The 25,974-nt window shown below is 29.3% G+C and overlaps 1 protein-coding gene and 2 pseudogenes across 5 annotated transcripts in view; 1 reads left to right on the top strand and 2 right to left on the bottom strand.

The window, feature by feature from the left end:
* The window catches only part of LOC149889740 (uncharacterized), a 35,646-nt gene that overhangs the window by 6,316 nt on the left and 3,356 nt on the right, over positions 1 to 25,974 (bottom strand). The window contains exons 3-17 of one of the 5 annotated variants that reach the window (XM_090084088.1): positions 25,777 to 25,942; positions 25,256 to 25,693; positions 24,800 to 24,868; positions 24,280 to 24,324; positions 23,950 to 24,084; positions 15,936 to 16,908; positions 15,021 to 15,115; positions 14,751 to 14,864; positions 5,541 to 5,597; positions 5,285 to 5,318; positions 5,128 to 5,207; positions 4,507 to 4,575; positions 4,258 to 4,359; positions 752 to 827; positions 35 to 147 (exon numbers count right to left, since the gene is read on the bottom strand). In XM_090084088.1, the coding sequence (XP_089940214.1) occupies positions 35 to 147; positions 752 to 827; positions 4,258 to 4,359; positions 4,507 to 4,575; positions 5,128 to 5,207; positions 5,285 to 5,318; positions 5,541 to 5,597; positions 14,751 to 14,864; positions 15,021 to 15,115; positions 15,936 to 16,908; positions 23,950 to 24,084; positions 24,280 to 24,324; positions 24,800 to 24,868; positions 25,256 to 25,693; positions 25,777 to 25,942 (2,566 nt within the window). Of the gene's footprint in view, positions 1 to 34; positions 148 to 751; positions 828 to 4,257; positions 4,360 to 4,506; positions 4,576 to 5,127; positions 5,208 to 5,284; positions 5,319 to 5,540; positions 5,598 to 5,788; positions 5,966 to 14,750; positions 14,865 to 15,020; positions 15,116 to 15,935; positions 16,909 to 23,949; positions 24,085 to 24,279; positions 24,325 to 24,799; positions 24,869 to 25,255; positions 25,694 to 25,776; positions 25,943 to 25,974 lie in introns of those variants that run through there. The other 4 variants (XM_090084089.1, XM_090084090.1, XM_090084092.1 and 1 more) reach the window with 4 other exon arrangements.
* On the top strand, positions 9,284 to 10,087 carry LOC145190257 (uncharacterized; annotated as a pseudogene).
* On the bottom strand, positions 18,687 to 21,530 carry LOC149889741 (uncharacterized; annotated as a pseudogene).

Genomic DNA, 25,974 nt, shown 5'->3' with positions numbered 1-25,974 from the left:
GAAGCACTAAAATATTTAAATGATGAATTTTTACCTCAGCCCTAGAAACTATAATTCGACACAATGTCCTGTCATCATCAACTGCACCATAATGAGACTTGTGAATTTTTTGAACAAAATAATTTGGTGGGTTTTGGATGAATTGAACTAAAAACAAATAAAGAACTCTATGCTTTAATTCAACTAAAAGATTACATTGAAAAGGTTTTCAAGTTTGGAAAGGCAGAAAAGTAGTGACTAAAAGTTGAATTCCTTTAGTTGCAGCAAAGTTTAAAATTTATTTGTTAATTAAAGTTAGCAAATGTATTTACATTTAAAGTCACAAAGGCTAAGTGCTTAAAAAATTAAAATTAAATCTAAGTCACAAAGTTTTTCAAAATTTGATTTATTGCTGGTTAACTTTTTAATTAATTGATACTTAGAGCTTTTATTAATTAATTCCTCTACATATTTAAGTGCTTTACTTAAGTGCAGTGTTTTGTGCACTTCCAGTTAATGGAAGAGAGGTCGGCAATCTAGACTGACTTAAAAAAGCAATAATAGCCTATAGTTTATGTTATAATAATAAAATAATTTGATAATAGTGATGATGATGAAAAATTTGACAATAATTTTGATGTTAATAATATTGATAGCAATTTATGAAAATTCAAAAAAATCTAAAATAGACTTTATTGCTTGAAATATTGTGACTATATAGATGAGAAAATTGTGAAAATTTAAACAAACAAAAAAAAAATTAAGTTCATACTTATTGCAAGAACACAACGACAAAAGTTGCCCTTCAGAACTTTAACAATATCCACTTCTATATCACGATCTCTAAACTATTTTAAAAAAACAATTCAAACAGGAAATAAGCTAAAGTTAAGCTAAAGTTAATTATATTTAAATAATCACAATTATATTAAATATTGTAGAGATATATGTTTACATATATACATAGATACATAGATACATAGATACATAGATACCTACATACATACATACATACATACATACATACATACATACATACATACATACATACATACATACATACATACATACATACATACATACATACATACATACAGCTTACATAAACTTACAGCAATAAATAATTCAATAAGTATGAATACTTATGCCGCATTTTAAATTGCACTTTTTATGTTATATGCTAAATACAACCAAACATAATAACTTAGCATCATAATTATCAACACAGAATTATTCTTTATTATCATGTTTACACATATTTATTTTTTCATAGCAATAAAAAATAACACATTAGAGTATGAAAACAAAGTTTAGTAATATGCTTGGGGTATGAATAATTTTGTCACATGCTGTACACACACACACATATTATGTGACAGCTCAATTCACTTTACTTTTCTGCTTTTGCCTATTAATCTACTAAATTTGATAAAATAACTCATTAGCATATTGCATAGTGTTCATTTTACTTTTGTTTACAATTGTGTTGGTTTTAATTGGATCTAGGTACTCATTGGGCAAACAAAGACAATTCATCTAAGTTTCAATAAATTTGCTTAGTAGTGACTGAATATTTACATTTTTATGTGAATATGTATGTTATATATAATTTTCATTTTTAGTGAAATAATAATATTTAGCAATAACTGAATCAAAGTCAAAATGTCAAAGAAAAAGGTTATTAAAACAAGATGTGACACTAATGTGAGGCTAGTTGGTCATCAATTACCAGTTCTAGATAAACTAAGTTGTTCAAGCTGTTAGCTCACAGTTAGTCTTGTCCTATGACGCCTCTTTTATGACTTAAAGACAAACAAAATGGATCTTTCACAAAGCTGTTCCAACATTATTGATGGGGTTTTACAAATTTGATTTATTACCAATGTTCCAACAACACAAAAAAGGAATGGTATTGCTAAACTAAAAGTATTGTATAACTCTTATGTTAAATTTGGGAAAAAGTCTGGCAGAGCTGAAAGACAGTTAAAATTGGAAACTGATTTGATGAACAAATTTAATAAGCTGTTTGATGTGGGGCCCATGCAGATTGTGACAGACTTATAAAAATTCAACAAGACATAAATTTTCCACAAGACCAAAGAGAAAAAAGGAAAATGGTAATGGGCACAGAAGATTTAGAATTTAAAGAACATGAACAAAAATGAGTGTGTTGACATTTCCAAGAAGAGCATCACAAAAAAAAAGCAACTGAAGTAAAAAAATATACTAAGACCAGATTGGTTGAACATATTTCAGTTTCAGAATATGAAGAAACTGATGATGAAGAGCTGTTAATTAGCAAGTATCACCAATAAAAGACTAAAAAAACCATTTTATTAGAAAACCATCTTATTCAAACTCTAGCTAAACAAAACAAAAAGTTAGCACCAAAGCCACATAGTGTTATTGATAATTCATTTTTTATCGCTAGTCTTGATCATACAAAAACTACATTGGCACAGGCTATGCACATTGTTGTGCCAGTCCTTAAAACTCTTAGCATTGACATTAAAGATATGACACTATCTGCAAGCTCAATATACAGAGCTCAAGAAACACTTAGAAAATCAATAGACCAAAATATTTAAGAAACTTTTGTGCCAAATACACCCCTAATTGCCCATTTTTACAATGAAATTCTATTAGACACATATGGAAACCTGGCTGACAGGATGCCAATTATTATATCAGATGTAAATGTTGAAAAACTATTAGCAATTCCTAAACTTTCTTTAAGTACTAGTCAGCTTATGGGAAACTCAGTTGTTGAAGTGTTGAAAAAATGGAAAGATGTTCCAGATTGGCTGGCAGGTCTTTGTTTTGACACAAATTCCAACAATAATGTTCACGCTGGTGCAATTACTATCATTCAAAAAACATATAACAAATATTTACTGTTTTTATCCTGCAGTCATCATATCCTTGAAATTGTTTTGGCTGCAGTATTTGACCAGTTTTTCCAGTCTCACAGATTGGAATATTTCAGGTCCACAGATTGGAATATTTCAGATCCACAGATTGGAGTACTTCAGGTCCACAGATTGGGATATTTAGTCGGTTCAAAGAACATTGGAAACTTATTGACGCTATCCAATTCAGTACAATTGAGGCTCCTGACAATGAAGTTAAATCTGAACTTACAGTTGTTGAATGTGTATGGCTAAACCAGATGAAGAAAATATGTTAGAATTCCTTAGGAATCAACTCTCTCCAAAAGCATTCAACCACAAAAGGATTAACTGGAGCTCATCCAACTGACACTAATCACACTGGGTGAAAATAATGATGTAATTCAATTCAGCCCTCCAGGAGCCTATCATCGTGCCAGGTGGATGGCAAAAGGAATATACTGTCTTAAAATCTATTTGTTCTGTAGACAATTCAAACTTACAGTATATGAACTACAGGGTCTTTGTTGTATCTGTCTTTTAATTATCACCATTTATGTGAAAGTCTGGCTTAAAGTTCCAAACAGTTCTGATGCTCCATACAACAAATGTTATCTACTCTAAACTCTTGAGTCTTATGGTGCTATTGACAAACAGATAGCAGACATTGCAATTAAGAAAATGAGAGGACATTTCTGATTTCAGAAGAGTTGATTCAAAATTAGTTGCACACTTTCAGGAAAAGACTCTATCAGATTTTATCACTCAAAGATCAATAAATCTGTTCACTGCGCTTAAAATTTATCCAATTTTTCTTACATTTAATACATGGGTTTTCTGTCCTACCTATCTCACTGCCAAGCAAAAAATAGCAAGCAAAAGTCACCAATGACTGCACTGAGCGTGCTGTTAAGTTAGCAACAGACATCAATAATGTATTAACACTTGATGAAGCTGAACAGCAGTTAATATTTCAGATTGTTAAATATCACAGAAATCACATGACCATTCCATTAAAGAAAAACTTTAAAGCAGAATAGAAAGTGATTACAAGTTGTAAATACTTTGATAAAACATTGTATAAAATACTTAAATAAATTGTAACATTTATAATCAATCAATATTATGTGATAAGAAAGTTTACTATTTTATCACCATTTTTTTTAAAACTTTGAGTCTCTTGAGCAGCCATTATTTAAGCTTGCAATTTTGAACTTATTTTCCTGACCACAAACCATATCAGATTAAAGGGTAGCCCAATTAAAACTAATTTATATATACATATATACATACATATATATACATATATACATACATATATATATATATATATATATATATATATATATATATATATATATATATATATATATATATATAACAGTTATACCTTAGTATACTCTGTTAAAATTGTATGCAACAGAGGAAAAGGATAGCGACAAAACACATCTCGAATTTTTTTATCTAAATAATCTCCACCAGCATCCAGCAGCTAAAATTGAATATAGATTATGTATTATATACTTTAAAAAAAGATTCATCATAAAAATTAACATCACTATTTAAAACTGTGAAAAAGCATACAAAATGTTCAAAATAAAAAAATTTTATAATATAACTTCATATTATATTAGCATACAGCAGATAGAGCTCTTGCTTCTCTTGCAGCATCTTCTTTAATCCACTCATATTGATATTCTCTTTGCCCCTTAGAAAAATATAAAAATTTATGGTCAAATTCACAGTTGAAAAAAAAGCATGCTATTAAAAGAAATTAAAAACTACGACTACTGAAAATTGTCTTTTTAAATTTATGTAACATCATTAAGGAAAAAATCTTTTAAAATATATTTGACAGAAAAAAAAAAAGTTTTAGAACTGACCCATAAAAAACTAAAAGAACAATAATACTATTAACAACTAATAATAATGTTAACTTTAGTCAGTTTTCCTGTTAATACAGCTATATAACATTTTTATTAAAAATATTACAATTTAAATTGGTGTAAGAACTGAAACAGTTAATTAACATAGCTACCAACATCAACCAATATGCACTAAGCTAGCAACATAGACTCAGATTAATAGATTTTTTTATTTTTTATTACCTTACTTTTAAAGAACTTGAACAATCACACCTTGTTTTTTTCTGTGGACAAAACCTACTTTTAGCATTCATTTAAAATTAGTTCTTTAATCTTTTCAATAAATTTAATTTAAAAAGTTCCATTCTAAAAATATATTAAATGTATTGACCTACAGTAGCTAACTTCATAAGCATTTTCTGAAAAACTCCAGTAGTTTCATCTTCAATGTGATCAAGAAGTTCCTCATTATATCCTTTAGAGAAAATTAAATTAACAGCAAAGCTTATCTTTCACCAAAAAGACTACTAAAGTATTTTAATTGACACTTACTAAGTTCATAGACTTTTCTTATTTTTTCAAGCTCCTAAAAAGATAAACCAATTAAAAAGAAACAACCATATACAGTCAGTAAAAAGAGACTTTTGAAGTTAAAAAAAATAAAAAACTAGACTAAAATTTTTAAAAAAATCATTAACTTTTACTCAGCTTATTCAAACAATCCTCATATATCTTTCAGATAAAAATAAAATAGTAAATTTTTTATAGATTAATATTGAAGTAACAAATAATAAAATGAATAACTCACTTCATTGGTACGAGTAACCAATATTTCAATAACCACTTCTGGATCTTTATGCATACCCTGAAAAAATTTTATGTATGTGCTTGTATATATATATATATATTATATATATATATATATATATATATATATATATATATATATATATATATATATATATATATATATGTATATATATATATATATATATATATATATATATATATATATATATATATATATATATAGTATTGTAGAAATTATGTTAATACTTCCAGTAAGAGTGCTCAATACAGCGTAGAATAAGTAGAGCGAATATATTATTACTATAATACAAACTAAATAATTAGCTTGGTTTATATTACATTACTTAAAGTTTCACGCAATAGCGATCATCAGATGTTATAAACCGTAAAAAGACGTAACGACAAAAAATACGAAAAAAATACGAAAAAAGTGCTATGGAGTGTCTGCTATGATGGCATTAAAGTTTTTTATTAAAAATTTATTTTCATGGCGGCACTTTGATGTTAACTCGCTTCTTTTATTGAGCAAGCCTAGTTTCGACGTAATGATGTGGAACTTTTCAGTCAAGCACAAATTACAGTGATTGCCACCAGGTTTAAATGGTTCTGCCTGATCGAGAATGTTCCACGTAAGGATGGGTTCTAAACCTTTACTTTTACACTCCCATACAAATTTAGAAAGTTCCGTGGAGTTTGCTTTACTTTCATAACGAAAAGAATTCCTATGCTTATACCATCTGTCTTTAAAAGTTTTTTCAGTTAGACCAATGTAATAATGCCCCTTTTCTTGCTGCTGGGTTTTTACATTGCAAATATAAATAAGGTTTTTCTTAAGGCATTTTCCATTTAGTGGGCATGTAGCGGTTTCTCGGCAATTGCATGATTGGCTATTATTGTCAATAGTATAAGATAGTATTCTTTTGTTATGAGCAGTAATAATTTTCTTAACATTTGGGAGGCAGCTGTAACTAACTTTTACGGTGTTCCGGTTAAAAAGTTTGTGGAATTTATGTTCTTTCGGAAAGCATTTATCAATTAAACCCAAAAATGTCTTTGCTACGTTTGTTCTAACGTTCAGTGAGAACGGAGGGTTAAACCAAATAACGTTTCGTTTTCGAGATCTTGCACCACGTTTTGGCATGTTTTGATTGAAAAAAATTTTTTTCTTTAAATCCGCAGGAATTGAGAGCGTTGTTATAAAACGGTGCGGCTCCATTAAAAACCTCTTTGTTTGAAGATATATTGCTGATGCGGTTAGAAATCATTTTCGGTATTGATTTGATGATATTAGGTGGGTGATTGGAGTTGACGTTAATATATATAGGGTTATCTCCTGGTTTTCTGTAAGGTTGAAAAGTGCTGTCAAGGAGATTGAGTGTGGTATCGAGGAAGTTTACAATTTTTAAATTAGATCTAATAGTGATAGTAAGGTTGAATTTATCTTTAAAAATGTTAACAAAATTTTTCTTTATTTTTTCTGACTGAGGGCCGCTGATATTATAGAAGCAGCAGAGACCATCATCTCTATATAGTCCTGTGGTGTTGAGCCCGTATTCTCTGGCAATTTATCTAGATTTTAACATTGCGTAACAGCAACAACATAGAGTCAACTAAGTTGATAACAACATCTATGGGGATATTTGCCCAACAATCCCAAAACACCTGGAATAAATTATTTTTGTTGGTTGCTTTTTCACCTTTCAATTGATGATCGAAGTGTTCCCAAAGATGTTCTATTGGATTTAAATCTAGGTTTTGAGAAGGCCAAATTTGTGCTTGACTGAAAAGTTCCACATCATTACGTCGAAACTAGGCTTGCTCAATAAAAGAAGCGAGTTAACATCAAAGTGCCGCCATGAAAATAAATTTTTAATAAAAAACTTTAATGCCATCATAGCAGACACTCCATAGCACTTTTTTCGTATTTTTTTCGTATTTTTTGTCGTTACGTCTTTTTACGGTTTATAACATCTGATGATCGCTATTGCGTGAAACTTTAAGTAATGTAATATAAACCAAGCTAATTATTTAGTTTATATATATATATATATATATATATATATATATATATATATATATATATATATATATATATATATATATATATATATATATATATATACAGTAGCGTGCAAAAGTTTATAAACAGCTAATTTTTCAAGTTTTTTTCATCATAACTTCTTGACTTTTCACTGAATATGAGTGAAGTTTTAAAAATAAAACTGTTCCTATAGTGTGATTACATAGTACAATTTACTCAAAAAAATTTCTAATGGAAGGAAGAAATTCAAATTTTATTGAAAACATAATCATGCAAAAGCTTATAAACAAATGAAAAAATTAAAAAAAAAAGATATTATTTCTAATTCCCCACAATTTTTAATCACACCACATTAGTGTTCTGTTGGATAGCCTCTAGATTTTAACATTGCGTAACAGCAACAACATAGAGTCAACTAAGTTGATAACAACATCTATGGGGATATTTGCCCAACAATCCCAAAACACCTGGAATAAATTATTTTTGTTGGTTGCTTTTTCACCTTTCAATTGATGATCGAAGTGTTCCCAAAGATGTTCTATTGGATTTAAATCTAGGTTTTGAGAAGGCCAAATCAAAGAAGGAATTTTTTTCAAATTGAAAAAACTTTTGATGATGACCAAACAATTTATGTTGATGCAGGTGAAATTTTGTAGCATCTATGCTGCACTTAACAACATAATAATTGCTCAAAATGCAATTTAATTTGACAGCAAATCTGCAGGAATCTTAGTATAATAATAGTAAATAAGGATTCCTTCTCTACAGCATGTCTTGTTAAAATTTTCTTACCAAAGTTATATCTTGATGTTCTGTAGTAATCTTTGGTCTGCCTGGACAAGGCTTGTTTTCAAGTGTCTTTTGATCTTTATATAATTGTTGACATCATAAAGCTCAAAATTTTGCTTATAAGGAATCCTTCAAACAGTACGTATTAAAAGTTTCTTTTCTCTTGACAATTACTTTAACTTTCCCATTATTTTTCTTTAAATTCAATTTAAGTTAAATATTATCTACAGTAAATTAATTTTAATATAAATAAATTTTTTTTAATGAAATTTTGATTTTCTTAATAACATGGAATTGTTTATAAACTTTTGCACGGTTAATTTTTCAATGAAACTTGAATTACTCTCTTCCGTTTCAAGTTATCAATTGTTTGAGTAAATTAAACTATGTAATAACATTATAGAAACAATTGTTGAAAATTTCATATTGAGTGAAAAGTCAAAAAGTAATGACAAAAAAACTTAAACAATTTAGCTGTTTATAAACTTTTACACGCTATATATATATATATATATTAGGGTGGGGCATAAAACACCAAAGTCAATAAAAAAAATACCATAATAATTTTTCTGGTTCCTTTTGATATATATATTAAAAAATGTAACTTTTCTTTTTTATGGGTACCCCTATGGTTGGTCCCAGCAGTCTGAAAATTAGAAAATTTATAAATTTTGTAAATAATAAGGGGGGCAGGGTCACTTATAAATATTTTAAAGATTACTTAAGGGTTATTTTTGTAGCCTGATATATCTATTTTTAGATTATGTTTTGTTTTAATGCAAAAGATCATGGAAATGGTCAGCCCTACTTATTTAAATACATAATGTTTATATTTGGGAGGTAGGGGGAGAAGGGTTAAGTTAAAAAAATCGATAATTTTTAAAATTTTTATCTTAGTGTTAATAAAATTTATGTCAACAAGCAATAGTTTTGGAAAATTATCTCATCGTGAAGTTTTTCTTGTTGGAAAAAGAATTGGAACAATACCTAATACAGAATTGCCAACTAAAAAAAACTGTATTGCAATGATACCATTACAAACATCTTATGCTAAGAGCTGATTTTCCAAACATTTCCTCAGTTAGTATAACTTCATGTCTTCTTGATGATTTCTTTACTGCACAATGTACTGAAAAAGGCAGTTGTCTCCAAAAATGTTTACCATGAGTTGTTTATTAGGTGAAGAAAATATGGCAAAAAGCAGGAATTCCTTTTATTAATACTGAGAAGCATATCAGGTTTTTATAAAATTAAAATAATTTTAATTATTAGTTTAATTCAATTTCAAATTTATGTTATATAAGTAACAATTGTAAAGTCATACAAGTTTATATATTTATAATAAACTACATTAATTTTAATGCATTCTTCTACATTTGTTTTAGAGACAAGATTATTGACTTAGAAAAGAAGAGAAAAGATTTAAACAAACACAGGAACCGCTTAAGTACAAACTTAGTTTTAAAAAGAGAACAGTTTTCAAGAATGCTAGAGGAGGTATTTGATGTAAGTCAAAAGAATTGTGAAGGTATTATTATGAAAGATAAAACTAAAGATATAAGAACTAGAAGAGAAGATGCAGATATAAATAATAGTTCTGGAATGACAGATGATTTTTCTATTTCTAAACGATATATTTTGAGGCAGAAAAAATTAAGTATAAGAAAAACTGCCTGTAATATTAAAGACAACTTTATTACATTGGGCAAGGGTAAAAGTCTTTCTGTGCCTTTTGACTCAAATTATGTTAGAAACGAAAGAACTTGGTAAAGAAAAAGTTGAAAGAGTAGCTGTACTAATCAGTTCACCAGATCTCTCAAAATCCCAACTTTTGGGTATTTTAATTGTGAAAGATGGCACTGCTGAGTCTCTTGGGAAAGCAATCAAAATAACTTTACAAGACTGGGAGCTATTTGACTATGTTGATTGTCTGTTCTTTGACACCACAGTTACAAATACTGGTTGGCTAAAAGGAGTCTGTACTCTTTAAAAAATAAGTGCAAATTTAAAAATATTTTTTATTTAAAATACATACAAAAAAAATATATATGCCCCCCCCTACCTCCCAAATATAAACATGTATTTAAATGGGTAGGGCTGACCATTTCCATGATCTTTTGCATTAAAACAAAACATAATCTAAAAATAGATATATCAGGCTACAAAAATAACCCTTAAGTAATCTTTAAAATATTTATAAGTGACCCTGCCCCCCTTATTATTTACAAAATTTATAAATTTTCTAATTTTCAGACTGCTGGGACCAACCATAGGGGTACCCATAAAAAAGAAAAGTTACATTTTTTAATATATATATCAAAAGGAACCAGAAAAATTATTATGGTATTTTTTTTATTGACTTTGGTGTTTTATGCCCCACCCTAATATACAGTACTTCCAGAAAGTATTAGCGCACTCGTAATTTTTTTATTATGGACAACTTCAAATCAATATAAATTGTAAAGTAATTTAAATTTTGAACTAACTTTTTTTTTAAATGAAAGGTAAAAGCAATGAAATTTAATTATAATGTCAAGTATTGTCAACCTGCTTTTTTTTTTTACGAGTTAATTAGAAGTTTAATGACTACTCGGAAAAATGTCTGAAATTAAGCGTGCAAAAGTATTAGCGCACTTACAGTTTTTCAAAGATTCTAAGAAAGTTTAATATTTTATGTGACCACCTTTGTTTTTAAGGCATGCCAAGACTCTACGCGGCATAGAATCTATAAGTTTTCTGATTATTTCTTGTGGCACGGTGTTCCACAACTCTTGGATTTGCGTTTTGAGCTGCACTAAGTTAGTGGGTTTGCTTTTTTGTAATTTGCAGTCCATCCAACTCCAAAGATTTTCAATAGCATTTAAATCAGGTGAGCGAGCGGGCCAAGGCATTAGATTCAACCGTTTTTTTTCCATGTATTGCTTTATTGAGCGTGCTGTGTGGCAAGGACCATTATCTTGTTGAAATTGCCAGGTAGAGTCAGCCTTGAAAACGTCCATTGATGGCTTTAAATAACCTTCTAAGATCCCTCTATATCAATGTTGATTAAGGCGATCAGTGTAAAGATGCACCAGTACATTGCTAGATCCAGCAATGCAGCCCCAAATGCCAATTGAACCTCCTCCTTCTTGAACTTTTGACATGATAAAACGAGGATTATATTTTTCATTATTGTATCTCCTCACGACAACCCTTTTCTTGCAATTAATATTTTCAAAATTTGACTCGTCCGAGAAAATTACTTTTCTCCATTGCTCTACAGTCCATGCAGCTCTCTCTTTGCACCATTTTCTTCGCTTGAAATGGTCTTTGATACTTAATAGTGGCTTCTTTGTTGCAAGGTATGAATTGAGGTGTTTTTTCTTCATAAGCTTGCTAATTGTTGATCGGCTAACTTGATGTGCACCCAACGCTGTATTCAAGTCTGTGGCGATTTCGGCTATGCTCATGTTTGGGTTGCGTCTAGCGAGCATAACTGCTTTATTTTCGTCCCTTTCTGACATTTTTTGGGACGACCAGAGCGACTTTTGTCTTTGACTGTTCCAAACTCATTATAATTTTTGAGCGTTGTTCTAACGCTGCATTCACTGATATCAAGTTGACGTCCGATTTCTCGATTGCTGAGACCACTTTTGTTCAGGCCAACAACTTGCCACTTTGTTTCAATTGATATGCTCCTTAAACCCATGTTTTTGTTCTTGCAATCTTAAAGTTTTAACTAACTGTATTTCAAATGATTTTCCACCACTTCAATTTATTCCTCTTATATTTTTTATTGACTATTATTAATCAGCAGAGAGTTTTTAACAAAAATTAACCCAAAAAGTTTTTCTCAAAGGAATTAAACGAGTGTGCTAATACATTTTAAATGAGTGCGCTAATACTTTTGCATGCTTAATTTCAGACATTTTTCCAAGTAGTCATTAAACTTCTAATTAACTCATAAAAAAAACAAGCAGGTTGACAATATGTAATAAGCCCTTATTTTTCTTAACTTAAAAGGTCACATAAAAATTAATATATGGAATAATTATACATCTTGGTAACATTTTCTGAAACATTTTATGACTTATAGACTTATCTTGAACTTCTAACAGCTGTTTTACAACTTTTTGTAACATTCTCATTTTTTCTAAAAGATTGCAGAACTGTTTTGAACTTTCCAAAACTTTCTGAAATTTATGCAACTAATTTTCCAGAACAATCCAGAACTTTCTAGAACAATTAAAAGCCAGATATATAAACATACATCTAGCTTTTGAGTGTTCTAGAAACAATAGCTGTGTAACTGTTTATATAAAGCTATTTTTCTTATTGCTTAGTAGTATATGTCACACAAAGTGATTATGATTATTTTTTTTATTGTCGAAAAAAAATATTTAATGATATTTATTCATTTCACACAAAAAAAGTGATCTGTGAGTTATTGTTTTTATTGCTTAAATTAGTATATTAGTATATAATTAGTGTATTGTCACACAAAAAAAGTGATTTTTGATCCAGATATATTTATTTGATCCAGATATATTCATAAATATATTTGGATTCAGAAAAAAAGGAGATATATCATAAGAAGAATCATCACTAGAAAAAAAATTGAATGCCACTTCAACTTTAAATAATTGGAAAATATCAATTTCTAGAGCAGAAATCTAAGGCAGAAAAGAGTGCATAGCAAAAATTTCCAAATGAATTATGATGCTATGAAAAAATGAAATGGATTTTCCATATGTTTCAGATTAAGTAATACAAATAAAGCTTGACAAGGTGTTGAAGATTTATGATGAATGTGCAAAAAGGGGAAAATATGATGCTCTGAATGAAATTATTGATACTATTAAAGTTAACTGTCAGTGATAAACAATTTCTCCACTGACAAGTGAAAAACAAAGGCAAAGTTAGGAACTCAACAGGTAAAGTTGGAAGTAAGGAAACCATTTACTTTCAAAGAGACAAAAGTTGACCACTAAATCAAAACTAACATATTATTATCATGTATCTAGAGTTACAGTCTGAAAATTGTAAATATGAAGATAAGAGTACTTATCTACAAACCAGAAATACAACAAAAGTAAAACTGCAATCAACTTGGCGATATCCACAAATAAAGCAGGTGAAACCTCCAAGTAATTATAACATGATGGCATTTTAACTCAAAGTCAAGCAGCAATTTTTAAGTCAATATTCAGAAAGGCTGCTAAAACTAAGACTTAAAGGTTGAGAAGTTACACATGGAACACTGGTCTTTTCATTTTGATGGCAAGCACAATGAGGAAAATAAATATCAAGTTGTGGTACTTAAGAATGAGAGAACCAAAGTAAAGTTAGACACATTGGGTTTAAAAGATGACAAGGCTAAGACTTTTGCTGCAGGAAAATTTCTCAATGAATACAACTTGTTGAAGTCATTAAAGATGACCATTGCTAATACAACCAGCCATAACACTGGGAAAAAGAATAGAGTAGTTGCCCAACTGCACAAAATGTTCTCTGAAAAGAATATCAACAAACCACAATTCATCAGTTATCAGCAACATATTTTTGTGATGGATGAAGGACTTGCTGGTAGCACCAAGCTGCTAAACATTGAGTATCCATTTTTGCCTGAACAATTGAAGAAGCATGATGTACTTAAAAAAAAGTTTATAAATGGAACAAAACAAATTTTCAATAAATAAGGCTGGGGAGATGACATGAAACTTTGTACTATCTAAAACAAGTGTTCAGATTCTTTGAGGAAAATGGACATTTCCCATTGATTAACTTTCAGAATATTTCTAACACCAGTAACAACAAGGAAAAGTTTGGAGAAAGTATACAGATTTATTTTTCATGACTGGGCAGATTATTGGTTTAGCAAACAGACGTACAATTAAAGTAAATTCAAGAACTTCTCAGAAATATTGCACCCATACCAAAAAGCATTTCAGTCATTGAAGAGTCACTGGAAGCAGGAACCATCTGTAATCAAGATACCAAGAAGAAATCAGTCTGCTGAATGCTCAATAAAATTGATGCAGTAACTTTATACTGCCTGCAAAAATAAGGAAAAGTTGCAACTTAGATTTATTCTAAGTGATAAATAATTACAAACATTGCAAAGTGTATACTGTACACAGATGAGAAAAGTTGTGAGCTCCCTTAATATTGTTTGATACATGCATGCTACTTAGTACATACGACATATGCAAAATGTATTTTTTGTTTTTGGGATGACTTTTTTAAAAAGATACTAAAATGATATACATTTCATTTTTCTTATACAAAAGTTCATCAAGCTAATTAGTTAGGAATGTTTCATCTGATATTATTGCTATTTCTCTAATAGTTGACACAATTTAAACACTCGTTTTACTGTCATTGATGAGTGAAAGCTACCTTTAGGGCATCCCAAAGACACATTGCATCATATTCACAAGCAGGAACCATCATATTGGATATAATTCCAGCAACACTTGCAGGTAGACATTTACGTAGATCAACTAGTAAGCTCTAAAAACCCAATGACAGCTAAATAATTATTTTACCCAAAAAAAAAAAAAAAACAATTTGTAATCTAAGGGGAAATGTAAATTTCTGTACATGAAATGTACATCTCTGTACATTTTTCTCAGCTATTTCCTATTATAATGAGTTATTTAAAACTACCTGCAAGTATTCATCTCTATACATTTTTCTTAACCATCTTCTATTATCATTGTTGTTCATTATGATTAATTCACAAACTTCTTCTAAATCACCATCTAGTAATTAACATTAGGTAAAACAGTTTCAAATAGTTTATTTATGCTCTAACTGAAATATTTTTAAAACCATTAAGATGGTGATATCTCTTAATACTAATAATCCATTTGTAAATATATTTCAGAATCATATTTTCTTTGAAATCAAGTTTAAATGTTAATGAAGGATTTCTAAATATCTCAGAAAGATTTTCATGCTATTTTCTCAACTTTTTGAAATAATATTAAACTAAATAAAAATGCTTTTTGATATCAAAGAAGCAAAAAAAAAAAAAAAAAAAAAGTTAGATAAAAACCTGTTGCTCTTCTTATAATAAAAAAAAAAAAGAATTTTTTTTTTGCAATATTCAAAACAATACAAAATATTTATGGCAAGTTAAAATTTTTTATAATTTAAAGAAAAAAATTTATTCCTTTTACAGAAAATTTGCTGTTATACTTAAATTTTTAAATACTATGTATATCTAAAACTATTACATGGCACAATTTAACTGACATATAGAACTTAAGTATGAAAAACTAAACCATCATGTAAAGAAATGTACTCATATAAAAAAGTGCACTTGTGTAAATAAAGGCACTTATGTAAGCATAAACTTACTTTCTTTTTGTGGTGTATTTGTTTCAAAGTATCAAACTATGGCTAACTTATGACATACAAGATGCACCATTAGCTAAAGTTACTCTCCTGATACGCTTCATAAGAATGTTAGGATTATATATTTTTGATATTGATTTTATGCAACACAAACATATTTAAATTTTCTACAGCAAAGAACTATTAATGTTAAGCAAATTAAAAGTAGCAAGATTAACTTACATGTATTTTTTGCTAACCCCTCATGTATATTGACTGTATTCCGCATTAAACGAACTTTGCATTTATTAACATCATCATCATCAAGAACAAGATCTGGGTGTAAAGGTGGCAGACTATGGTATATTGAAGATGATGGCCTGTCTCTATTACGTCTTCTTCCAAACTCATCTGTGTCAGAACCAGATTCCTGAATTAATTTAGCATCAAATTCAATTTGGGTATTTTGTTGTATAGGCGAAGTAACTAGTTTTAGATCTGAAGCTATTCCCATATTTCTTGATTGGACATCATTTTGATGGTTAATACTTTCATGTTGACCTTGAATATCAGAGTAGTGGCTCACTTTACGCTTTGGGACCTCATTTTGGTTCAAGTTATTTGACACATGAATTTCTGTATAATCATTTTGTATATTTTCATTAATATTACGACTACTTAGTAAATTATCTCCTTTTTCAGATTCACTGGTAATATCAATATCCTTAAGTTCATCACTACTTGGCATCTCATTATCACTTAATTGCTTGAATGACACTATGCTTGATCGTTTATGAATTAAATTTTGGTAAAGCTCCTGATGGTTATTCTCTTCATCAGTAATATCATCATCAGTGTTATACTTTATATAGATAATATTTTTGGATTTATTAGGTACTCCACTTTCAGACTTTTTTCTTTTAAATGATCTTTTTTGAATTCGCTTTTTGCGCTTATTGTGCTCATCAAATATTGATCCTACTTTTACAATTTTTCCACTTTCAGTTCTCTTAAATATTCCAGGTTTTCCATCTTTCTTAAATATTTGCACTTTTGATTCCTTATCAGTTTCAGAACTTAATTCAGAATCAGAGTCCAAGAACTCAGCATCTTTGACAATCTTTATAATATGAGAAGGAGGAATAAAAACAGGAAGAGAAGGACGTTTATTTAAAGCCATGGGTGGTGGTGTTGGAGTTTGCATTGAAGCAAATCTCTAAAAAAATGTATCTGTAACGCTATAACAGGAGTTTAATCTTATCTTAAAGCAAACAACTTTTTTTCTTATGGTGTAAAATGAATAAACTTGTAGAAAACTTAATATGTGAGTTTTTTTTAAATAACACCTGATGACTAAAAAATGAAACAACTTTAAAATTGTTATTACAGCCATAGTTACATAGCTATAAAATTTAATTTAAAATAAATTTATAAACAATTATATGATACTTAAAAAAATATATTTATTGGTTTTCAATAACATCATTAAAAGCAATTTGACCTAGACGTACTGAAGTCATTGAGGCATAACATTTTGCCAGTTCCGGATCCATTTTGTTAAGAAAATTCACAATACGCCGTTTGAGTTGAGGAATGCTTGTTCCTTGCCAATTTTCCTCGTAGACTAAGCGTTTCAACTGACCCTAAATCTGGCCGGAACAGGTACTCTTCATTTTTATAATGTTCATCAATGAAGGGTATTAACTGCTTGCGGAGACATCCGATGTATGCTTATTTAATGATTGCCAGGCCACTTTCAAAAACATTGGTTTTGAAGTCCCTTTGGGCGATATAATCAAAGAGACTTGCACCTTTTCCTCATACTTCTTCTTTCTTTTGAGTTTAACGTCGCTAGTTGTAGAAGCCATCGTTGCCAGCCAATGACACGTCGTTAGAATAGAAGCCATCGTTGCCAGCCAATGTTGTATTTGCATTTGTGAAATATGATTCGTTATCCAAGACAAAATCAAAATTCCTAAAATTGCGATATATATGCCGACACAAAGGTTTGATTCGAGCTAGTTGGTTTTCGCTTTGATGTGGAATCTTTTTCTTGTTGTAATATCTAATGGGTAATTCCATGTCAATTGAGCCAGAAAATTTCAAAAATGTCACCATACATCTCAGATTTTGCTGATTTTTATACAGTTGAGAGTACTTAGTAAAACAAGAAGTTCTTGAAAATTTTAGCTTCTAGCTCCAAGAGGATCCTGAAATATGATCATTTTACTTTCAAATGATCTTGGCCAGGCCCCTCTTGTCCTCTCAAAATTGAGACCTTTGTTTAAAGGTTCCAAGTCACATAGCTTTAAAAATATTTGATGTTTTGACTCAAAAATTTGTACCTGGCTATTTTCAGGGTTGAGGAATCCAATGAAATACTCAATATTATAAAAATATATTTTTAAGTACCTGTAATTATCAATTTAAATAAATTTAGGCAATTTTTTATATACCTGATTTTGATGCTCAAGAAACCCGCGTGGCCTTGATGATATCAAAAAAAAATATTTTACACATTATTCTAAATTTTATGATCTTTCAGAAAACATAAGAATTTTGATCTGCAAGTATATGGATTTCCATATATGGATAACGGGGCACAGGCCCCACCTTTTTGTAGCGGAATCTTGCAATACATTTTCCACTACCTTTCAGACTAGCTAGAGCTATCAAAATTTCTGTATTTTTATAGTGTCAATAAACTAGCATTTTAAAATTAAAAAAGGGCCCAAGACACTAGGGGAGGGAGCTGGGGGCATGTGCCCCACTTTTTTGAGCAGAATCTTGAGATGGATTTTTCACTATCTTCCAGACAAGCTGCAGCTCTGAAACTTTCAGCATTTGTGTAGTCCTGATGAACATGCGTTAAAATTGTTTCAGGTCAGACGACCAGATGGTCCATGGGGCTGGGGCACCTGGGACCATGCCCCACTTTTTTTCTCAAAAAAATTTTTTTTTTTTTTAAACACATAAATGTGTCTTAAGTTTAAGATTTAAAAAATTTTTATTGCTTTATACTTGTTTCATTTTACTTCATTATTTACAAAATAAAATACAAAAAAAAGAAAGTCAAGATAATGTTAAGATTAGCTTAGATGCATCGACAGTCAAAGTATAAAAACATCCATTTGTTGTTACAGGTGCATCAATTATACAAGTTATGTTGGTAATTGGCACCCAACACTCATCTACTCTAGATGGCCAGAAAAGTTTATTAAAAGGACCATGCGGGTGCATAAATGTTACCATAACATCTTGCTCTATATTATCAATTTCATTGATCATACCAATCCAATCAAACGCATCATATTTAGACATAATGAATTCACCCAATTTCAAGGCATCAATGTTAATTTGCTGATCATTTTGAGAAATTTGAATACCAGAAAAAGAAAAAATGCCTGTTATATGAACATCTTCACTTGTTCGTTTAAAGCTAGTAGTATCTACAGACTCTGGTTTAAATTGACGATAGCTCCTAGTTCCAGGAATTGTTCTACTTAGCTCAAAACGTGTTTTCAAAGTGGTGCGCAATTCTGTCAGTCTTTCTTTTTCAATCTTGAAAAAAATAATCCCTTTAATATTGTAAGTACAGTAGTCAAACATTTTGTTACAATTCAATATCTGGTCATTTATGGGCCTTTGTAAACTTGCATTTGTAGTTAATCATTTTACAGTGCCACCAATACCATCACATGGTGACTTACCATGACTTGTAGCAAAAAATGTCCACTCTGCATCAATGTCAAAATCATTTTTATGGAGACAGATATTGTAAAGGTTTTTGTGATTTTTATACTGTGCAGCACAACCATCAGAAAAATAAAGAATCTTTGAAATTTTAGGATGATATTCTTTTAAATAGTTAACTATTTGTGTTTGAACTTCATACACAAAACCAGTGTCATGCTCATTATCTTCTGACATGAAGCAAAACGATTTTTCTTCAAGTTGGTCATTTTCGTTTAATAAATAGAGGGCAACGACTTTTGCACCAATGGTAACTTTGGATTTCATCTTGAATCACAAAAGTGAAGTTTTCTGCAAAGTCACCTAAGACAATACAGCAGTCTTGTGCTAAATTTTCCTTTTGTTGCTTTAGGTATCTTGATTGACATTTTGCAATTTAGGAATGAGCTGTTAACTTGTTTATTGCCTCTGATAACATCAATTTGTATTCTTCCATTATTGTTGTCTGATAGATCAATGTTGTTCTGTCTGTTTTCTGCCACTGATTGAATGACACCTCCTCATCATTGTCAATTAGTTGTGCATCCAGAAACTTCTTTAAAGAAACTATACCTGGACAGTTCGGACATCGATGAACCATGCACTCGTTACTTGTCACATTACAAACAACTTTTGTCATCAGATCTTTGTAAGTACATTTTATTTGTATAGCATTGGTCAAGAGTATTGCATTTTGATGGAGGGTACATACACAAACAGAATGAGTGCCTGATGCTCCAACAGTTATACACCATTTTGGTCTTAAACTGCAAAACTTAGAAAATCCAATAACTTCTTGAGGATATTTAGTTTTAAAAGAAACATAAAGTTCTTTAAGATTACATAAAATAAGGCGCTTTTGCATGTGTTGTTTTCTACCAATACTTACGTAATCTTTTTTACCAGGCATTTGTCTAGTAAACTCATCATCATGGTATACATTGTTGACTCTATTTAATGTTATTTCTGAAAATATTTTTCCTTTCTTAGTGCCTGGAACTGAAAAAATCCCACTTATTTTCTTTAGTTTGCGCGCTTCTTTAATTTGGTATATAGTGACGTTGAAATATCTTGCAGCAAAATTTCTTGACCAAGACTCGGCTGTAAATGTTAACAACTGAATTTTAGTTTTTTGGTCAGAAACAATTAACTTTTCTTTTATTTCTGCTGTTAGTTTGTCTAGATCATCGCATTTACTTTTGTCAATAATTTTCGTATGAGGAATTTTATGTTTCAGTTCTTCTTCCCTAACATTATATACTTTTGAAATATGCTCTTCATACTTTGACATTGTTTTTATAACTTTTCTTTTGGCAACAGATAACCGTTGATGCTTTGGAATGCCGTGAAGTTTTATGGGGGATACACCTATTGCTTCCAAACTAACATTTAATGCCTCTCATGACTTTTCAGAAGTACCACATGAAATAGATTCTTCAAGTTCACAATTATCTTGTTCATGAAATTTACTGATTATAGCATCAAAGCAGCTCCGACAAAGTTGATATCCAGGCATAATATTTGGAAAATTAGTTCTCAATTGTTTTGCCATGTCTAATGTTATTACATGACTCCCTGAAATGAAAAGAACAATTTGATTTTAGTAATTACCTATCAATATGAAAATTATTTGTACTTATTTCAATATATAATGCATAACCAGAATTTAATATCATTTTTTAATTTGATTATTCAAAAAAGATTTTACAATAATTTTTTATCAATAATATTTACCTTTGATTGCTTTTCTTTTTGATTTATGCTTGTCCAATAAATTATAACATTTTGTGTGCTTCTTTTCAAAGTGTGTACCAAAAATCTTTGCATGATGAAGGCAAATTGTTAAAATTTTATCATCTGTTATTCCAGATCTCCAAATAAATTCTTCTCTGGCATCTTCTCTATAGCAATCAAATTTCTTTAAATCAATCTTTCTACAATAACTTAGTTTATGACAAGTATCATTTAACTTTTTTCCAAAATCACATGAATCCATTCTTACTGTAACACTAAAAACAATCTGAGATTAATTTAAAATGAGAAACCAATAGTAATTAATTTAATGAAAGCAACTTAAGCAATCACCATGGTAATAAAAAACTAAACAGTGATTGATTTCTTTTATCTTACTTTGACAAAAAGAAAGTTTCCTTTTCACAAAGTTTAATTATACTCAATTTGTTAATGTTAAAAATATTAATGATGACTTTTAATAGGTAACAAATTTCTTCTATAAAAGTGTAATGACAGGATGTTTTTTGCTTCTGTTAACAACTTGCTGTTACCATTTTAGAATTAGCAAAATATATTAATCTTTTTTAATTTAAATTTTAAATTATACAAAATAAAATTCTGTTAAAATCATTACTTTAGACTGTTTTTAATCTTATACATGCAAATCAAAATTCTTATAAACATTAAGTTTCTTAAAACATTTTAAGAAAGATTATTGAACATAGAATGATCAAAACCAAATGGGACAAATATAAATCACAAAAATTTGGGAAGCAATGTTATCAAAGAAATGTTTAAAAATGAAAATCTAAGAAAAAAATTTGAAGGCTAGTTTTAAAGTTATCTTAAATAAGTTTTAAAAAAAAAAATTTTTTTTGAGAAAAAAAGTGGGGCATGGTCCCAGGTGCCCCAGCCCCATGGACCATCTGGTCGTCTGACCTGAAACAATTTTAACGCATGTTCATCAGGACTACACAAATGCTGAAAGTTTCAGAGCTGCAGCTTGTCTGGAAGATAGTGAAAAATCCATCTCAAGATTCTGCTCAAAAAAGTGGGGCACATGCCCCCAGCTCCCTCCCCTAGTGTCTTGGGCCCTTTTTTAATTTTAAAATGCTAGTTTATTGACACTATAAAAATACAGAAATTTTGATAGCTCTAGCTAGTCTGAAAGGTAGTGGAAAATGTATTGCAAGATTCCGCTACAAAAAGGTGGGGCCTGTGCCCCGTTATCCATATATGGAAATCCATATACTTGCAGATCAAAATTCTTATGTTTTCTGAAAGATCATAAAATTTAGAATAATGTGTAAAATATTTTTTTTTGATATCATCAAGGCCACGCGGGTTTCTTGAGCATCAAAATCAGGTATATAAAAAATTGCCTAAATTTATTTAAATTGATAATTACAGGTACTTAAAAATATATTTTTATAATATTGAGTATTTCATTGGATTCCTCAACCCTGAAAATAGCCAGGTACAAATTTTTGAGTCAAAACATCAAATATTTTTAAAGCTATGTGACTTGGAACCTTTAAACAAAGGTCTCAATTTTGAGAGGACAAGAGGGGCCTGGCCAAGATCATTTGAAAGTAAAATGATCATATTTCAGGATCCTCTTGGAGCTAGAAGCTAAAATTTTCAAGAACTTCTTGTTTTACTAAGTACTCTCAACTGTATAAAAATCAGCAAAATCTGAGATGTATGGTGACATTTTTGAAATTTTCTGGCTCAATTGACATGGAATTACCCTAATATTTGTCTTGTTTTTAAGAATTTTAGATATAAACGATTGGTCACAATCGAATCTTTGAGCTACTTGACATTGTGAAACACCATGATGATGATCAAATGCCTTTTTCAATTGGTTTATGTGCTTTTTGTCCAATTTTTTCTTCTTTGGACCGCTTCCTTTTTTTAGTTGATAGCCTAAATTATTGTCTACATGTTCTAGAGCACGATATATGGTCGCTTTCGATGCTCCTTCATCTAGAAAGTGTTTTATTGTGAAGATTTTTGGCTTTTCCAAATGCAAATTTCTAAATTGGCAAATGCGTTTTCTTAGATCTTCTTGCAAACTTGTTATATACGGAACTATTTTAATCAATATTTTAAAACTATAATATAATTTTAATAGAGTATTAAATTCCCTATAAATATACTAATTTATTTCAATTGCATGATTATGAATAGCATACATAAATTGATTTAAATTTTGCCTCATTTTTTAGTCATCAGGTGCTATATAGCAATGCTGAATGGTCACTTTACTCTAGATTAGTATTTATGAAGATCTTTAAAAATTAATTATAGGTTTTCATACTTTTAAGCTTTACTGTTACACTTGCATCCTTAATAGTTTAAGTATGTTTAAATTTATGTAAAGTTGAAGTATTATTTAGTTTCCTATTTGATCTTTAAATTTTTGGGAGCTAATATTCTCCCAAAAATTTACAGACTATATAAAAAAAAATTAAATAGAAATAGAAAATAATAGGAAAATTTAGCAAGGTAGTGAATGCAAAAAATTATATTTGATACTATTTTTTTCTTTTTTTTATATACTTTTTTTTCTTTTTTTATGTAGTTTTTAGCGTAAAAATTAAGTAAAAAATAATAATGATAATAAAGAATAGCTAGTTAAAAAGATCAATAGAATAAAGATAAAATCATACTTCATATAATAACCACACAAAATATATTTCTTTTCTACATTTATTTTCTTTATTAGTCTTTGTTTAAAACAACAATAAACCAACACTAATTTTAAAAAAAACACAAAACATCCTACCGGTTCTATGTATAAAGGTGTTAGCTCTCTGTTTGGTGGTTCAGGGGAAGGAGATGGTAAAGGGGATTGAACCTTTGAGATAACTTCAATTGAAGATGAGGAGGAAGACAAAGAGGATAACTCTTCAACTTCTGACTAAAAAAAGAAATTAAATTTAAAAAAACAAACTTTCTTTTAATTGATCAATTTCTAAACTAATAAACTTGCATTTATACTTTCTAAAATAATATACTTGTATATGTAAGTATATATAGACTCTTTTGACTCTTATACAAGAGTATAAAAGAATTTTTATAAAAAAAAAAAAAAAAACAGCTAAAAATCAATAACCTCAAAAACATCTGAGTAATCATCTTGTTCCTGTTTAAGAGGTGACTAAAATTAAATGGAAAAAATCATGAATTTTAATTCCAATATATTTATTATAAAGATGTTTTAAAATAAACAAGTATATTATAGTGAATACTCATAAAAATATATATATACACTATCAACAGAAAGTTTGAGGCAGGCTATGATTTTATCCTTTTAAGATATAAATATATTGAAACTGTTTAAAATAAACACTTTCAATGAAGTGTCTTTATGTTTTAGTTCTTGATTCTAGTATATTGGTAATTGTTTAGACCATTTAGCATATTTCAATAAACAACAATAAACAATTCAGTACCTGCCTCAAACATTCTGTCATTTGTGTATATGAGAATAATTCTACAGATTAATTGAGAAAAATTGTTAATCATTAGGTTGCCATCAACTTATTCATCAATATCAAAGCAAAGAAAGATTATAAAAAATAAAAACTATAGAAAAACCACAAATAATATTTTATTGAAATAAATTGTTTAACCTGGACTTGTTTGATTTGTCTTTGTAAAATAGCATTCCTAATATACTGTTGTTTTTCAAAATGTTTTTTCTAAATATACAACCCATTTAAAAATTAGATAAATATACAACCCATTTAACAATTAAATAAATATACCACCCATTTAACAGTTAAGTAAATATACAACCCATTTGACAGTTAAATAAAGTTGAAAAACTAGAGCTTTACACTTTCTTTAGTTCTTTCTTTTTGACACAAAATAAAAAACTTTTAAGATTATTAAAATTTCAAGAATCTCATCTAAGAAAGTATCTTACTTAGAAAGTATCTTTGCAACAATAAAAATGTTACTCTTAATAAAAACTCTTTAGAAGTTCATTATACAAGCTCAATACCAGCTTGTTGCAGACTTCAATTGAATTTTTACTATTTTTCATTTTGATTTAAATAGATTAAAAATATTTTAGATAAAATTACCATTGAAGCAACACTATAATCAGATCGAACAGGACGCAAGGTAGAGAGAATAGTATTTGGCTTTCTATTGATTAAATGACCATTGGAGTCATACTTTGCAGTGATTGGTCTCCTTTTTGAATAAACATGACTAGGCTTGAAAGTATTAACAAAAGGATAACTTGACTTTGGACGATGTGCATGTGATAGAGAAGATGCAGTTTTTTGGTTTATTGATTGAATTAGCTTTCTGGGTTTTAAACCTTGGGAATATGTATCATTTTCATTTTCATTATAACTTTCAGATGGCTTACTCTTTTGTCCATCAATAGAATTATTTGATGCAGGTAATGCCCAGTGTGATTTTATTTCTTTGCTACTTTCTTCTTGACCAATTGGACTTATTTTATGATTTACTGGTGATTGAACCCATGAAGATCCTGCTGAATTTTTGATCCACTTAAACAGATAATATAAAAAAAAAAAAATTAAGAAATTTACCTTCTCAAAAAAGATTGTAAAATTTATGCTTAGTTATATACCCGCTGTTTTTGAGGAGGTATTGTGAAAACATCTGTAATATCAAATTTTGCAGTTTGTGGTCTTTTCCCAGAAGGATTGGAACGTGGTAAATAAACAGTTCCAGCACTAGTATTTGGTTTAGCAGATTGAACATTGCGAGTTTTTTGCACAGAGTTTCTGTGAATACTAAAATATAGAATATATGATAAAAAATATAT

This window comes from Hydra viridissima, unplaced genomic scaffold (assembly GCF_058129835.1).
Source record: "Hydra viridissima isolate aposymbiotic clone 2 unplaced genomic scaffold, HvirCarnegie_v1 scaffold_4, whole genome shotgun sequence".
Classification (NCBI taxonomy): domain Eukaryota; kingdom Metazoa; phylum Cnidaria; class Hydrozoa; order Anthoathecata; family Hydridae; genus Hydra; species Hydra viridissima.
The sequence above is the reverse complement of the archived record's forward strand: the minus strand, read 5'-3'. Positions and strand labels throughout refer to the sequence as shown.